Consider the following 18,589-nt stretch of genomic DNA (forward strand, 5'->3'; position numbering starts at 1 on the left):
TACTCTCTGAAAATAACCAGTCAGTCTCTCTCAAAACTAGACACCAACCTCACTAAGAACTGGAAAAGTGTCACAGGTAATAGACTTCAGTACAGAAATTTTAATTAAAATTAGATAACATATGAGATTTCTAAATAAACAATATAGACTCTTCATATTTTACTGATCAAAGCTAAAAATGAAATAAGCACAATTCTGCTGTAACATCAGAGACAAAAGAAAAGATGTTAGTTTGAAAAAAGAAAAAATATCAAAGTCTGCAGGGTACTCTCAATATAACTATTCCCTTCATTAAATGGCCATAAAATTGGGTAGGGGACAAATGAAAAGAGCAAGTGGCTTTACAACAGAACTGAAATGCTTAGTGTAACTGAATTCATTTAAAATTGCACAAGGAAGCAATTCTCCTATCAGAGGCACAAATTTTACTGTATTTACTAGGTTTATGAAATCTAAGTGTGCAGTTGCTGTTTCACCTGTTACCAAGACTTATGCAGCAAAAGAACAGCTGTGTATTTGTCTTCCATTTTTTCAGCTCAGCTACACAAGAATTCATCTGTTGCATTCCTTTCTGTAAATCTCTTTTCATTTCTCCATAAATTACTGGAGAAGTTTGATTTTGTACAGTGAAGTCAGTGAGAGCCATCACTGACTTCTGTGCTCAGGAACTGCAAGGTTCTTACATGGTCTGCACACAGTAGCATACATGGAGGGGGAAATAAAATAATAAAATTAGGGAAAAAAAGAGGGCTAGTTTCAGATAGTTATAGAAAGAGGAGGAGAGATAAACTAAAAGCAAGAGCTAAAACATGGAGCATGCATTTAGAGAGGTACTTGGTGAAGGGAGATTTAGGAATACTCTGGAGCACCTACTGACTGGACATATTAAACAGCTGCAGAAATAAAAAAGGTGAGAAATCAAACTTTAGTGAAGAAACAGCAAGTGAGAGTGGATTGATTTATCAGCATTTTTGGTTGTCACCTTCCACTGTTTCTTCATCCTAGAAACCTGCAAGGGAAGGCAGCTACAAAATCATCAACTCCACTATATTAATACAGTGTCTCTGTTCAGTGACTTTTGTATGGGAAGGAAGAACACCAGCTGGCTGCTGTAAAGTGATCTGCAGATATTAAATTTCAGCTATTATAAATCACCTCAAATTTCTTCAGTTCTTCCTTAGCAACTGTGTAAAGCACACCAGAGGAGCTTGGGAAAGCAGCTGTCCCCTCAGATCTTCTCAGCCAATCTTCGAATTTAGAGTAGTCATCCAAAAACTTTTGCCATAGCCGCCACGTCTCTTCAATTCTGCAAGAAATAATGGAAAATTAGGGAATGCTTGGACTGAAGACCAGCTGACCTTCAGAACTTTAACCAACTACAGCAGCAAACTAGCACATCACCAGGCAAAATTTGGTTCTTAATCCAAGTCAAGACAGTCAGGCTCATAAACAGACCATAGGGAATGCTGGCTTATTCCAGACTGACCTAAATTGGATGGAGGCTATATTTTTTTAATGCATCTAATTTTGGACTTGGTATAATAAGAAAGTCAAAAGTTTGCAATAGGAGCTCTAAAAATCTGAGCACATGCCAAATAACTTCTGAAATACAGTCCCAGTGTAGGTACCTAAGCCAGTATTTTAGAAATTAGAAATTCCATACTTCCTTCAACTGCAGAACTTTTTCTTATAGAATACTAAATATACTGCAGCATATTTTAAAGTTCTCAGTCATTATTCTGCATTGTAAAGGGACACAAACATTTTTTTTTTCCATTCACCCAGAAGTGGTAAATGCTCTCAAAATACACTGTAAACACACTTATTAATAAAACCCCAAACAAACAGATAAAAGTTATTCCAATAATTTTGCTTCAATTGAATATGTAAAAATTGTGGCTGACTCTTGATCCTGAAATCAAATTGGCTTAATATTGATACTGTAAAATTCCAAGAACTTGAATATAATTTGATCCAAAATAACAAGATCTTTTTTTTGGACAGATTATATTACAGCAGAACTTTGTTTTTACATACAGAATACATCTTTACCAAATCTTAGGCATGGAAGTCTGAAAAGGACTTGTTGCATTAAAAATGTATGCTCTATTGATGGTACGTTGTTTGACCTGAAGTTTGAAATCTGGAAAGTTGCTTGTTAATATGAATAACTGTTTCTAGTACAATAAAGATCCTAAATACTGATAGCTCAATCAACTTACTGGTACAAATCTACTAATAGTGTAATGTGTATATTGCAGGAAAGTAAAATAAAGTTCACTGCATTCTTCCACATTAACTTAAAATAGGTTTGAACTAATTTGCTCGACACAAAGTTATGAAAAGTGTGTACATTTTCAAAACAGACTGTGTCAAATATAGAACTTGTAAACTGTATTTATATATATACTACACAAAAATTACCACTGTTACAGTATAAAATTACTTAAAGATAGCCATCTGTGGATATAGTGCAGCACAACTTTAAAGCAACCATTTTTTTGTATAAACTAAAGAAAACCTTTACTGAATACATTAAGAATGTGCCACAAAATCAAAGATCATATAAAGTTCAATTCAGCATTTTGAAAAGTCACAAACTTTAGGTAAAGTTCTTGATAAGACTGTGTAAACATCAGAGATAAGATTCATAACTTAAAAAGATACAGAAAGATCTTAATAAATACAGGAGTTCAAGCAATTAAACGTGTATTATTACTGGTTGGCACAGAGCATATAACATTGGCCGAAGCTAGCCTAGGTAATTCTGGTTATCAAAATCACTCATGATATCCTAGATGGGAATAGAAAATAATCAATCTTCTGGTTACCATGGCCATACAAAATACAGATGGTCTAAGCACATGTGGTAAACCAGACCACACCTAGAGATGTGTGGGCGTTAAAGCTGCTCAGCAAAGCTAAAGGAAATATTAATTTGTAGACATTTTAGACTTACTTAAGTCGCCTTTCCATTGACATTGCACAAATGTTCCTCCACCTTCTGTCCAGATTGCGTGTAGCCTGCTGGATAGAGTCACACTCTGCTTCTGTGGCACAAGCATCACAGTCATGAAGAAGTACTTCACACAGATTGAGAACAGATGCCACTCCAGTGCTATGTTTCTCTATGTCCCTCTGAAGTTCCTGCAGTTGAAGAAATTAATTCTTAAGAGAAACTGCAAAACTTGCATGAATACGAATGCAATTATCTTCTACTTATTACAAAAAAAAAAAAAGGGAAAAAAAAAAAAAAAGCTTGCAAACAAGACAAGAACATTCAGTGAATACCTACTAAGAGACTACATCTGCACAAGTGGTGTTGCAATGTTATCAATGAGGCCAGGAGAACCTGGCAGCATGCACAGTTCTCCTGGGGACTACAAACACCAAACCATCACCTGGGACAAACTGCCAGAGCTTTGCATGCTCAGCTGAGCGTCTTTCACATCCATTTAATGAACATCACCAATAATTAGCAGAATTATTCCCAGCCCTTTCCCATTATCACAGGCAACGTAAAGCAGAAGTTAGTAACAGAAGTGTGACAAGAAAGTATGTTCTTATTTACTGTGAGGGTTTGGTGGAGGTATCCTTTGTGAACCTACTCTTTCCCAGGTGAGCTAGCTGCCAAGTGTCATGCTTGACATGGAGATCAGCAGCAGCACATATTGAAGAGTACATCTCTAGTAGGAGATTTTTCTTCTCTCCACTTTGCAATTCTATGGCATTTTCATTGGAAATGGAAAAGGAAAATTCAAGACAGCTAAAGAAAATGCACTTAAACTGTCTTAGCACTTATTATATGTGATCAGTATAATTTCTTCTGTTGGTTTCTTGGTTGCAATGGCTTGTTCTACAGTGATAATGTTTCATCTTGAAGCAATGTTTCGGCTTCAGTTTTGAACTACAGGTTCAAGTTAAGACAAGCCACAAAAGTAATTGTCTATTGCTGCCAGATCAGTACGAGGAAAAAAAAGCCCTGCTTGACTTCTGCCTCCATTTGCAATGAATCATTACAATATTAGACTGAAAAATCAGGAAGGACAGTAACAAAGCTAAGACAACATAATTTCAACAGTGACAAAGAAGTACTAATGTGACTACAACAAAACGTGGTATGTTGCTTATAGAATACTATGTTCACTTCTGATTCTGATGAACAAAAGAACTATTAGGACAATTAGATATGTGCAAGTTCATTTAGGAGAACAAGAACTTGGGAGCTTGTGGATAAATAGAGATAAACTGTTCTTTATACTTTTGTAAACTGTAAAAGGCAAAGGGAAATGCAGTGCCAATATATTGCATCTACAAACTTTCAAGGTCTAACTAGAGGAACTTCTCTTACAACTAAAAATACGATGTACTGAAAATGCCTTCCAGCAGGAAATGAGATCTAAACATAGAATCTGAAAACCTCAGCAAATCTGAAATGGAGCAAGGTCAACTTGTATCAACCATTTGACTTGGTTGGTTGTGATAACTGGGGTTGGACTCAATGAAGTAATCTTTTTCTTCTTCTTATCTATGAAACAGAAAGCTATTTTGTGAACATCTACATGACACCATGAGGCAGAAAATTACAATATTTTCTTCCTCAGTGCTGGCCCTTTCACTTTCACTTGCCTGGAAAATACTCTTTCATCATGACATCCAAGTGCTTATTCTTCCTTCTAACTGTCCTGAAATGTTATATAGGGATGGATACTATAAACAGATGCAATACTCTATGAAACATCTTGCAGACAGCTATGAGACTTGAGGCTAAGCAGGTTCAGGTAACACAATCTCCTTGCTGCTGTTTTGGAGTAGAGCAGACATAAAACTGCCAGTTGGTGGTTCTGAGAATTCTTAAGAATTAAACTTCTTTATTCACATACAGAAATTTTCTACAAGCAATGTCTACACTGTGTTTTCTCCAGTCTTATATCTCTTTGCCAGATTTAAAAATTCTGTTTATTAGAGAACATTTACCTTTAGATTAGTTCACAAAGAAATACCATTTTTGCACACTGCTATTACCCACATAAAGCTTTTATTTCCTTTATCAACCCAAAACCAAACACATTTTTTCCACATTTCAAGTGGTAGCAGATTGTGAAAGTAAACAAAGAAGTAATCATTGAAATGCAGTTTGTGACACCAAGAAAATACTGCAGTGGAGTTACCCTACCTTTCCCAGAACACCACGCTTCAATTATATCTTTAATTTCACTACAGAGACCAGCAGTATGCAAAGCTGATTCTTGCCTGAAGCAGATGCTGAGAAGTAGATAATGGAGCTACAGAAATGGAATTTGGCCCTTCTCTTTCACAGCATATTTTTAATGTAGTTTTGTATATTAACAACTGGTAGCAGCAAAGATGACATTACCTCAGTGGAAAATCAAACACGGAAAAGAACATAAGATCACTAACAGAAGAAGAAAGAGGGATGAAGTACTCGAGAAGATGGCCAACATACTGGCCTTCTGAGATGCAGTGAATAGTGATATGGCCTCTGACTAATAAAAATACTGGTTGCCATACACTGAAGGTGGGTGGGTTTTTAAAGTTATTTTTACAACCATGTCTTTCAGTGTTACCAAATCAAATAATCATCAAGTTTCCAAACATGGCATTCTCGCAGGATAAGAGTCACCTCTATTTCTCCCCTTTGGAGTTCAAATGAAACCACTCACACATCTACCGAATATCACTGCACACTGTAACTGCACGGCAGTGACCACCAGGATACAGCTAAAAGCAGAGATACACCAGCCTCTGTGCTCACACTAAGTCCCACAAGAAGTGGTTGCAACAAAATCTGGGATGCCTGCATAGACTGCTAGTAAAAAAATCTCGAGTACCTGCTTTGTTGATAACAATATTTAGTCCTGCTCAGCACTTCATTGTCTCAGAAATACCACTCATTAGCGATGCCTAGGTGTTATAAATTATTATTCCTATGTTAATTACACATAGAATATTAAGAAGCAATTATGTGCAGCCATGTAGCAAATCAGTTGGTGAGCCAGCAAAAAATCTGAGAGGGTATGTGGGTCACAGTCCCACACTCCACTTAAAAAAGCAAAATGGCACTTTGTACACTTTGTAAATTAATTTTCCTCCAAACATTCTGACACTCCTCTTCCCATGCATTTCTTTCTCCAGGGAAAGAACTCTGGAGAGCATCTAACTTGTCTCCAGTGAGGTACCAGAAAGGCATTTTTCCAACAGGAACACACCAGAACAACAGTCCTCCCCAGTATTGCGCTTCTGGGGCAGCAAAGAGGTCACACAGTAAGCTCACTACCCTGGACTTCAGGAGAGCAGACACTGGTGTCTTCTGGGACCTGACTGGGGGAGTATCATGGGATAATGCCATGGATAGAAAAGGAGCCCAAGAAAGCTGGTTAATATGCAAGGATTATTTCCTCCAAGCTCAGGAGGGATGCATCCTAACAAAAAGAGGTCAGGCAAAAACACCAGGAGGCCTGCATGGATGAGCAAAGAGCTTCTGGACACAGATACAAAAGGGAAGCCTACAGAAGTTGGAAGCAAGGACAGGTGGCCTGGGAGGAAGACAGAGAAATTGTCCAAGTAGCTAGGGATCAGGTTAGGAAAGCTAGAGCCCAGACACAATTAAATCTGGCCAGGGAAATCAAGGACAACAGGAAAAGCTTCTGTAGGTACGCTGGTGATAATAGGGAATCTAGGGAAAATGTAGGCCCTCTCTGGAATGAAACAGGAAACCTGGTTAACTGGGATATGGAAAAGGCTGAGATACTCAATGGCTTTTTTGCCTCAGTCTTCACTGGCAGGGGCTCAAGCCACACAGCCCAAGTCACAGAAGGCAAAGAAAGGAACTGAGAGAAAAAAGAACCCCTCATGGTAGGGGTAGATCAGGTTCTACCCCTAAGGACCTAAGACCTAAGGAACCCAAGGCTGCCAAATCCATGGGACCTGATGAGATGGATCCACAAGTCCTGAGGGAACTGGTGGATGAAGTAGCTAAGCTGCTTTAATCATATTTAAGAAGTCGTGGCAGTCAAGTGACATTCCTACTGACTGGGAAAGGAGAAACATAACCCTCATTTTAAAAAAGGGAAAAAAAAAAGAAGACCTAGGGAACTACAAGCCAGTCAGTCTCACCTCTGTGCCCAGTGAGGTCATGGAGAAGATCATCCTTGAATCTACTATGATAAGGCACATGGAAAATAAGGAGGTGATTGGTTACAGTCAACACAGCTTCACTAAAGGCAGATTGTGTCTGACAAATTTGGTGGCCTTCTATGACAGGCTACAGCATTGGTGGATAGGGGAAAAGCAACTCATGACATCTACCTAGACTTGTGCAAAACATTTTACACTGTTCCACACAACATCCTTGTCTCTAAATTGGAGAGACATGGACTTGACAGACGAATCACTTACTGGATAAGGAACTGGCTGGATGGTCACACTCAAAAGAGTTGTGGTCAATGGCTCAATGTTCAAATGGAGACCAGTGATGAGTGGCATTCTCCAAGGGTAGGTACTTTGATTGGTGCTCTTTAGTATCTTTGTTTGTGACGTGGATGGTGGGATTGAATGCATACTCAGCAAGTTTGCTGACAACACTAAGCTGTGTGGGGTGGTCAACATGCTGGAGGGAGGGGAGACCATCCAGAGGGACCTTAACAGTCTTGAGAGGTGGGCCCATGAAAACTGCATGAAGTTTACAAAAGGTCAAGCGAAGGCTCCTGCACCTGGGTTAGGGCAATTCCATGCACAAATACAGGCTGGGAGGAGAATGAGAACAGCGCTGAGGAAAAGAACCTGGAGGTGCTGGTTGCTGAGAAGCTCAACATGAGTTGGCAATGTGCACTTGCAGCCCAGAAAGCCAACTGTGTCCTGGGCTGCATCAAAAGAAGCATGGCCAGCAGGTCAAGGGAAGGGATCTTCCCCCTTACTCTGCTTCTGTCATCATGAGACCCCACCTTGAGTAATGTGTTGAGTTCTGGAGCTCCTAACATAAGAAGGACATGGAGGTGTTGGAGCAGGTCCAGAGAAGGGCCACAAGGATGATTTGAGGGCTGGAACACCTCTCCTATGAAGACAGGCTGAGAGATTTGGGGTTGTTCATCCTGGAGAAGAGAAGGCTCTGGGGAGACATTATAGCAGCCTTCCAGTAACTGAAAGGGGCCTACAGGAAAGCTGGGGAGGGACTTTTTAAAAAGCTATGCAGTGATAGGATGAGGGGGAATGGTCTTAAGCTGAATGAGGGTAGATTTAGATGAGATATTAGGAATAAATTATTTACCCTGAGGGTGATGAGAGACTGGAACAGGTTGCCCAGAGAAGCTGCAGATGCCCCCTCCCTGGAAGTGTTCAATGCCACAGTGGACGGGGCTTTGAGCAACCTGGTCTAGTGACTGGTATCCCTACCCTAAAGTCCCTTCCAACACTAACCATTCTATGATTCTATGATTTTAACTTCCCAGGTATTGCTCATGCATCTTTGCGTGATTCTCAAACAAGCTGCAAAAGAAAATTGAGTTAGAAAGGCAGATAAAAAATAGCCATTTTCAAGCATGTGCAAAATTTGCAAGGTCTAATAGGTGTCAGTTTTGCCTCTGGGAGCAGACAATTCAAACAAACAGAAACCACAAACCTCAAAGGAAAAATAACTACAATAACTCATTCAGGTTACATCTCTCGGTGCCTTACCTTTCTAGGAAAGGTCAACCAGCTCCTGGTGGATTCGATGTCAAAGCCAGCAGAAGGCTCTATAAGTGACACAGTAAGTACCACTTGCCTTGATATTTAAACACTTCTTTGCCTCATGCCCTCTCAGCACTGAGCCGGGTATGGGCAGCCCAATGACACTCTATTTTGTTTCTCCCCAAGTTATGCTGCACCTAATAAGTGTATTGTATTTTACCTGCTGTTCATTTAGCTTCCTTTGTATCTCCTCAGAATCACAAGTTTCATAGACGATAGGTTTAGACAGCTCTGACTCAATGTGAGCAAGCCAAGATCTTAGGCTACTCATGTTTTTATCCAGCTGCTGTACTGCAACAAGTGTCTCCTTCAACTTCTTTATCCTGTAAAGAAAAAGAAACAGCAGTGTAAGTACACCCTGAAGGAGAATTTCCACAGCCTGTGATTCACGAAGCTTTCATAGAAACTCAAGTGAGATAGTAACTTCTATTCTAACGTCTTCCTTTATTACGTAACAGAAGTATATTAAATGTGTGAATAGTCCTACATTTATAGGTTCTACTTAACAAAAACTAAGAGATTACTAATGCCAAGCAACATTTTAAAAGCTTCTGTACCTTTATCAGTTGAGTTAAATGTTTGCTAAGAATGGAAAACTTTTTTTTTTAAGAGACACACATACCCTAAAGCCCCAAAACAATCTAAGTAATTTAGTTGTGTGTTTGACAACAGATGACAAAAGTTCTTCTCAGACTACAAATAATTTATCCCTTTAACCAGTACTGGTGGTGGAGTGCACTGAGTGAAAGATCTTTTTCACCTGGTGATTTCTAAACATTAAACTACATATCATGGAGTGGTTTTAGTTGGAAAGTGCCTTTAAAGATCATCTAGTTCAACCCCCTGTGCAATGATAAGGGACATCTTCAATCTACCACTTCCCTTGGGAGACTATTCCAAGGTTTGACTGTCCTCATAGTAAGAAATTTACCTCTTGCATCCAACTGGAATCTCACCAGGGGCAACTTGTGCCTGTTACCACTTGTCTTTTCCATGTGATTCCTTGTAAATAGGGAGTCTCCATCTTCTTGGTAGCTACCCTTTCAGTACTGGAATGAGGTAATAAGGTCTCCTCAAAGCCTTCTTTTCTCAAGGCTGAATAAACCCAGTTTTCTCAGCTTGTCCTCATATGGCAGGTCCTCCAGTTCTCTGACCATTCTTGTGGCCCTTCTCTGGACCCTCTCCAGCCTGTCTGCAGTCTGAACTGTGCTCCTGGGCTATGTGTTCCCAGCTGCAAGACTTTACACTTCTCTCTGTTGAGCTTCTTAAGGTTCCTGCTAGCCCACTCTTCCAGTTTGTCTAGGACATCCTGGAGGGTGGTTCTCCCTTCTTGCATGTCTATCTCTCCAATCATCTTGCTGATGTCAGCAAATGTCATCATGGTGCTCTTGATCCCAACATCCAGGTCACTTATGAAGATGTTAAACAGCATTGAGCTGTTTAACATCTTCATATGGATCCCTGGAGAATCCCACTTGTAGACTGGTTGCCAGTTTGAGAAAGAACTATTTACTGTCACCCTCTGGGTATGGCCTGACAGTTCCCCACCCACCCCACAGTAATGAGTCGGTTTCTCCAGGAGGAGGCCCCTTTTATGCTTCTATTCCCTTTTATGTTTCTATTGCTCTTCCACTTAAGTGTTTCAGAATCAGAAAGCTTTTAGAGATTAGTGGAGCTGGAAACAGACCGACTGAATTGTGCTGAAAAATACAAGATAGCCAGAACTGTCAAATGAACAAAATGTCACCTGACTATCCCATGATTCAAACAGAGTAATTGACATTTTTTCCAGAATACTAACCAGCAAATTTATCAAGTATTTCCACATTTAAAGTATTAATTGCAGCTGACCATTAAAAGTCTAATATGGCTGTCCTTTTCTTACCAAAGAGAAATGCAGAGATCTTGATGACAACTTAAAAAATTTAAATATTTCAAAATTTTGTCTCTTTCCAGCTCTTTCTTTAGATTGCAAATGGTCAAACTGTGGCTCTTTAGCACCAAAAATACTTACACACAGTTTGAATGCATTTTCTTTGCGATAATCTCATGACCAGCAGCTGCAGGGCTGTGATCTGAAAAAGAATCTTGGTAATTGGAAAAAAATATCTTGGTAATCTGAAAATCTGGCTACGAAATGACTGAAGTCAACAAAGTCCTGCTGAAAGGCTGCCCCAGTGCCCATGATCAGGTTATCCTGAAAAACATCTATGTGTTTAGCCTTGGAGAGACACCAGAACAACCAATGTCTGGGGGCACTACCTCCTCCTCACCTATGGCTGTACACACAGTGTTTTGTGGGTTTGGACCAATTGAAACTTGCTCATAGAGATGGGCAAGAAGGTTGTTTATCACTATTCTGGAACTCACATACAGCTTTTCAGTCTCTGACATTAATTAAGAGGAGTGAAATAGTGCCCATTCTCTGCTTAGATTCTCAAGAGTGGATGCTGCTGATCCTTTGCAGGCATGCTGGAGTGACAAAGGGAACAATGAGTCATGTCAGCCCTGTGCAGAAACAATGTCACTCTACCATTTGCAAGCCCAAGCTACAGACCAGGCTCTTCTTGTTTGCAACTGCAGAGTACCCTAACTTCTGTAATGGGTTTTATTTACATTTTGCCTGCAACAACTGCCAAAGGGTCTGTCATTTAGAAAGTGCCCCCTTTGCCTCAGGCAAACTGCATAGGAACACAACCATGCCAGCACAACAAACAACTCTGGCCCAAGTGGAGCTATTTCAGTCACATGACCTAAGTCACTCAAGAAAAAGAAAAAAAGTGAGACATATTAAAAGAACACTCCAACTAAACCAAAAACGTACTGCTAAATCCTCCCTCTTGCTGAACTGTTGCTAGTGCTTGCAGCTAAATTTCAAAAGTTTAAAAAGAAGGGAAAAAAAAAAAAAAAAGGAAATCTCTCTTCCCATCTGCTGCTACGTTTACTATTAACACTGTTCTTTTTTTTACTGAGTATAACATGACAGGTTCCTTGCCCACGGTACAAATAGAAGCAAATAAACAAATGCTTTTTGGAGTAGGCTGGGCTTCTTTTTTTTTTTTTGACTGAACTGCCATACAGTGTTGTGCCTTTAGCTGTTTTGAAAACCTATCTGCGAACAAATAAAAGGTGCAATCCATCCTGCCTAAAAGTTTTCCTTCTGAATTTCAGCAGGCGAGATGCCTAAGCTCTCATCTCGCTGAATATTGTGCCTATGTGTGAATAATTACATAATGTGTGTGTAACAAATATCATCTCTCTTAAAAACATAACAGCTCAAAATCCTATCTTTCCACACTAATGGGGGGACCTGAAAGCTAACAAAACTAAAAGCTCTGATTAGAGACACAAAGGTCAAATTAAAAACCATTCAAGTATGTGGGATCTCTAGCCAACTATAATTTTGATCTTTTGAGATTTCATTTACAAGATTATGTTTAAACAGTTAATTATTCAAATGATAATCTCATGCTTTTGTTTCTGCACTATGCATGTTACTGAGAGACTTGAGATAACTCCTCTCCTTGATAATGAAGATTCAGCATTGAAATCAATGGGTTGGACCCATGATGCAGATGTTTTAAAGATCATTTTTTGTATAACACACAGAGTCTTGCTGCATATTACAAATGTTTAAAACTCTCAGAAAAAGGAAAATACTACAGAGTTAAATTGTTTTTTTTTTTTACAGTTTACTGACAAAAATTAATCTGAAAATTTGAATGGGTTTATGATGCTTATGCTTCTATGTTCCTTTTACTGTACCTCCATTTCCCCAATAAAAAAATAACTTTAAAATGTCTATTTTATATTAAGGCAGCGGGAGGAGAACCAGGAGCTAAAATTTAGCACAAACACCTTTAATTCAACTAGTCCTAAATTAGATAGCCTTAGATTCCACTTAAACCTAAAGAGGAACAACCCTGTATATACATAACAATGCATCATACAGAATTCATAGCTACTGCATTAGTCATTTAGACAGCTGGTTACTAATATTAAACTTAAAAAGCAACATTAATAAGTCAGTAAGAGCACATTAACTAAGTCTGTACAAAGCCAGCACAAAGCAGTAAAGTTTGGGTTTTTAAAAATCTACTCAGAACTTGAGAGAAATTTTCAAGAAACACTATATAAGTAAATGAAAAATATTACACTATTAAAATAAGTTTTTAAAAATCAGTTTAAAAATAATATTTTCATTATTAAAAAAGATTTCTTGTCCAAAGTACAGCACTACTGCATACCAGGACACTAGTATCACCGGTTAAACTTGCTCTTCAAACTAGTTTCCCCTTTCAAAGATTGAATTTCTAGAACTCTGAACAACAACAGCAACACTTCTAGAAAAGGTAACATAAAGAGGGAAAAAGACAAGCCAAATCAATAATCCAGTATTATATAGGTTGAGTTCAAATATTACATGCAGGTAGAAAATAGTCATTAATACGTAAGGCTTCAATAAGTCTGAAATACATTATTTGCAGCCTCTTTCCTTCTCTGCCTTTGCTTGTAGCCATGCCCCTTTGATGACATGAACACTGGAGCAGACAAATACAAAGTCTGCTCTCTCTCATGTGCGTACATGCTCTTGTATTTAAAAGCAGCAGTAAAACCAGTCTACAGCTTCTTTCAGACTGCTAAGAGATTTTACTAGTTCTAAGTCTGGATCAGTAACCAAAAAAATATTCTGGAAGCCAAAAGTACTAGCTGTAAAACGAAGTATGCTGTTAGCACTGTCACCTATTTTTAAATTGAGCACAAAACAGTAATTTCTAGCTAAGGCAGTGATTTCTACATATCGGTATTTCAATTAGTTTCCAATCAAGCCAAGACTTCAGAAAGAGCTGTATCAATCAAAATGAAACAAAAATTGCTGCCTGCCTTGTGATATCACAATTACAGTCTGGGAGATCTGAATCCACACTGCTGTCCTCCGCCATCCTCACAGCATGCGAGTCCTCTGCCACCACCATGAAGTTTTCCAGCATTAAAAAGAAGAACTTCCACTCCAAAAGCTTGCAAACACTGTGCTTTGGGTGGGGGGAGGAGGGGGGGCACGCTTCTCTTTGCTGGTGAGTACTTTACAGAAAATGCTGCAAGCCAAACAAATGTTAGCAGCCGTTGCTTGATAACATGAGACTGAATGGTGACAAGTGGTCATGTTTCTAAATAAAACTTGCATTCATCAACATGTGCCATACTTGATCTCCAGGAATGTGGACTGTGAGTGCTAGGGGCAGGGATGAAAACACAGACAAGAAAACCTTCTTTGCAAAGCCTGAGCAGTTGCAGCAATGGCACTGATTTCTAGCTGTAAACATCTGCAACATTTTTTGTACCAGGCTGACATATCAGAAAAATTAATCTGAAAGGATGAAAATGTTCTGGAAAGACAGAAACAGAAGTCTCTGATGCAGAGACACAGCTATCTTTCTGTGGCTGTTTATTCTGCAGTTACAGACCTCCTTGGAATGGAGAGGCAATAAAAAAAAATATAAATGGGTAAGAATACAGAATGTGAGAAAGAGAGAGAGACAGAGAGGCAGAGACACAGAGAGAGAGACAGAGAGACAGAGAGGCAGACTTTTATAGGTGAATGGAGAAATTCCACCACACAGCAGAAAATCAGCAGGTGAAGACTCAGACTAGATGCATATTACCAGACTATATTACTGAAGCATTTTCAAAGAACACTTGATTTGTTTGCAGATGTAGAGACTAAGCAACTAAGAGAAATCCTCCAGGCAAGGGATGACTGTAGCTTTGCAGAAAAGCATGCAGGCTCTAGTAATTTATTAGTGCTGTCAAGGAACCAGAACATGAAAAGATGTATTCTATTCTCAACACCAGAACAACTAATCTACATTTACTAGCTGAGTGCAGCCAACATAACGTATGATCCATGCCAAACTCCAAAATATCATAACAGAAACACACTCCAAACTATAACAACATATTCTAAAGAGCCTCTGGAGCCTTCTAAAAATCATCTTTGGGGATGAAAAAAACCCCTTTTGTCCAGTGTGATTAGACATCAGTTTCAAGTACTTTCTACATACATTAATCAACAACTTGGGCTTAACTGCTATCAGCCTAAGATACAGCTGAACTAGCAAAATTTTCACAACCTAGCATCAAATCTCTCCACCATTTACTTCCCAGCTGCAACAATTCAAGTTCAAACTTTGCAGCTTTTTTTCCACTTCACTAAGCACTGGGATGGAAAGGATGATATATTTAATTGCATATCATAGTACCAAGCAAGCTAGTTCAGAAGGTGAAGTTGAAATGAACTGAAAATAGATGTAAATAAATATTTAACATAAATTACTTCAGAACTAGAACTTGACACCCTGCTTCAAGGTAACAGAATGAGAAAATTTAAGTGTATAATACTGCAGTTTATATCTCCCTACTCCAAGAACGACACAGAATCCTGAACCTCACCTGTCCCTATAGCAGTCAGTAACCTCTAATACTGAATAGACAAGACAGATCTTTTAAAGATGAGTTTCACAGTTTCTAAATGCAATTGCTTTCACTAGAAAGTTGCTGAAAGTATTTGAACATTTGTCTCCATAGGTGTTATAAAAGACAAACACAAAAATACAGCAAATACACTTTATGTTCAACAACTGGTGATATATCACATCCTCTGAACCAGTAGGCTCCTAGACCGTAATGCATCGCTTCCTGACTTAATTGTTCTGTAAGAAATATACCATGTTCATTACTTTAAAATGAACCACTATAAAAGGAGCTGGAGCCACCAGAATACTTCTGCTTACATAAAATGTACTGCTCCCATGCAAACGGATTTCAGAGCATGAATGCAGTAAAATCATATGAAAAAAAAAAAATGGACATAAAAAGATGTCAAAAGTAAACAAAACATTTTGCTTCTACGACGACTACAGCATTACTAATTCATGTGTCATCACATAAGTGTAAAATGTAAAGTATATGTACACTTGATGAAGTGCAAATTTGTGACAAAATTATTGTTGGTAAAGGAAGGGAGCCTGTAGCACAACTCTACAGAAAGTATTCAAATAAATAAACCATTTTCTTCACATTTTGAATCCTGCATTTCTGCAATTTATGAAAATTGTTATATTTTTTGACCTTGAGTAAAAAGAATCTCTAAGCCAAATGTGCACAGGTGTACCTGCAGTTTTTCATCAGTGAAAAAATAATCTGATTGAAACTAAACCTACATTGTTCTAGCAGATAGTGTTTCGAATTGACTCTTCTGGAAGAGATTATATCAGATACTGTAAAGCAAAACAGGAAGGTGAATTTCACAGAAATGTGTTGATGGTTAAGAATAAACTCATTTCACAGTTAATGATTAAAAGGCAGACAATAAAAAGATTTTAAATTAATGACATCCAGCATATTAATTTGTCTCACACAGCACTTAGAAACACAACAACTATTTTACCTGGCTGCAATAAGATCTAGAAGATGCTGCCACCTGTCATTGATCTTGCCAAGTTTGTACTCAATTTCTGATGCCTTACTCTCATGGCTGGCTTTAGCAAGTCGCTCTCCCATTTGCTGGAGCTGGATTTTGTTCTGCTGGGCAACAGCAATTTCCTCTTGATAATCCTGGGCAGAAAAGAGAGATCAGAAGTCAGGGTACTTATTCTGAATACACCCTGCTCTGCACTACTAAAGGAACCATACAAAAATACAAGCCATTGTTTTGGTGATTGATACAGTGGAGAGACAACATCTTAACTATTAGGTGAATAACCACAAACAACTTTATCCAAAAAATGAAAAAAAAACCCACAACAAACAAAGAACCCAAAATGCAATGCCTTCTATAAATACATCTCCTACAGTTAATTACAGGCAATTCTGACTGAACTTTTAGCAAAGCATTCAGATGCCTTTGACTTTGCCCTCACTAAATTTTTTGGTATCCTGGGAGGTCCTACCTCAGGACAGGAAAATGCTGCATAGCAAGAGAACACAGACAGTCTTACCGTAACTTATAAACATCAGTGTAAGGTCAAACTTCTTTCTCAGTTAATTCAGTATCCTCTTTGCAACACAAAATAAGTAAGCAGTTAAGAACAATATGTAAGCATACATGCACTGCACTATACCTTTTTAAGTTTCTCAATCATTTCTTCTATGAGGATGTCTCCATTTTGAGAAACCTTACTTTCCATTTGTGTCAGCCACTCACAGAGCTCCTTGTTCTTCTCACTGAAGACAGCCCACTCATTCAGTCTCTCACTAACTTGTTGTCGACGTAATGAGACCTTAAAACATTTGCAGAGAGTAAATAAACACAAAATAGCAAATGGAATTAAGAGATGCTCAAAACACTTTGTGGCTCAATGTGAACTCCTCTCCTCTTACAACAGTGTTCCATCCACTTACTATTAAAACAAACTGGAGTTGTACGGCAAAAACTTTCTGTGACTCTCTGAGTTTAGAGGTAAGTGTTAATCTTGGGTTTCCTGTTAGTTACATCTTATGCATAGAGAAATGCACCCAAGCATTACGCACAGTAGCCTGTCAATATCTTGTTTTATAATGTCTCTAACCCAAAGGTTTCATTAGAAGACAAAAATTAAATTTTCTTACTATTTTTGCTTACTTATAAAATGTTGTAAAGTAGATGGATAGCTTTGTTTTAGTCCAAGAGATAAAAAAAACCCCCAAAAAACAGAAGATGTAAATGCTTGACCCAAAACCAATAAATAGATATATACATAGCACAGGCCAAATGCCAAAAGACTATGTAATTTGTGCATGATTTGTTAGTACAAAGATAAATCAAAGACATGCTGTATTTTGCAGAAGTAATTTTCTGCTTGAGTCCCAATACACTCATTTCACAGATTACTATTTCTCCTGGATAGGCACAACACCCTGAGAGATTCCAAAGGACTGAAGTGTGTCCTGACAGGGAAAAGCAGGCATAAAACATCAAAGAGGCAAATGCTGTAGTTAAGAAAAACATTGCTATGTTTAAGAAATTGCTATAGTAGTGGTACCATCTCAGATTGTGAATAGTAACAGGCAAAGATGGATGTTGAAATAAAAATAGCAGCAGAGGGTGAGCAACAAAGTCATCTCTCCAGTTTCAGACATTTGTACAACTACTTGCTTCCTCCCCATTGTAATCTGCATTGTTTCTAACTTGATATCAGCATTTCAGCTGAGAAGATGAAGACTGCATCTGCTCTTTCATAAAGAAAAGTCATGTCCTCTTTAACTAGTGTTAGGTTTAAAAGGGGCATACACATGATCTTGCATTTCCTTTTTGCGGTTCTAAACCTGGTGGCAGCTTTCCAGACATAAGCTACAGTTGAACAAAGCACTAAGTTACATCCTGTAACATTCAGTATGCACAAAACTAATAAAACTCCTTTACTTGGCTCACTCCTTTACCATAAACGTGCATTCAGTGACTACACTATAGTTTAGGTGTACCTAAATTGGCGCATTCAAATGCAACTAACTCATAACGGTTAACTGTGAATCACCTTTCCTACTTTGGGGGTGTTTTTGAAACCTTCACAGGTACCTTACATGATGTAACTATTTCAAAATTATCTCTGGTATTTCTGGGCTACAATCTCAACTAAACCACAGAAATAACATGAGGATAATCCAAAAAGCTGGGTGCGGGAGACTCCACTACCTGGATTTCTAAGTGCAAAACGAAGGCAAGAAACACTAGTAGCATGATGCACCTGAAACTTCAAACAATAATCTTCAGCTCATTTCACAGCCAAGCAAGTCACCCTCAGACTAAGAGAAATGCAGATACCAATGTCTGAAGAAACAGAAGCTATCAGCAGAACTGAAAGGT

The 18,589-nt window shown here is 38.5% G+C and overlaps 1 protein-coding gene across 3 annotated transcripts in view; it reads right to left on the bottom strand.

The window, feature by feature from the left end:
* SYNE1 (spectrin repeat containing nuclear envelope protein 1) overlaps positions 1-18,589 on the bottom strand; it is a 295,834-nt gene that overhangs the window by 22,538 nt on the left and 254,707 nt on the right. For 2 of the 3 annotated variants that reach the window (XM_051615569.1, XM_051615566.1), the window contains 5 exons: positions 16,869-17,027; positions 16,196-16,362; positions 8,909-9,071; positions 2,960-3,147; positions 1,156-1,306 (listed from right to left, as the gene is read on the bottom strand). In XM_051615569.1, coding sequence (XP_051471529.1) covers positions 1,156-1,306; positions 2,960-3,147; positions 8,909-9,071; positions 16,196-16,362; positions 16,869-17,027 — 828 coding nt within the window. Of the gene's footprint in view, positions 1-1,155; positions 1,307-2,959; positions 3,148-8,908; positions 9,072-13,632; positions 13,782-16,195; positions 16,363-16,868; positions 17,028-18,589 lie in introns of those variants that run through there. The other variant, XM_051615568.1, reaches the window with a different exon arrangement.

The sequence above is a fragment of the Apus apus genome, chromosome 3 (genome assembly GCF_020740795.1).
Source record: "Apus apus isolate bApuApu2 chromosome 3, bApuApu2.pri.cur, whole genome shotgun sequence".
NCBI lineage: Eukaryota > Metazoa > Chordata > Aves > Apodiformes > Apodidae > Apus > Apus apus.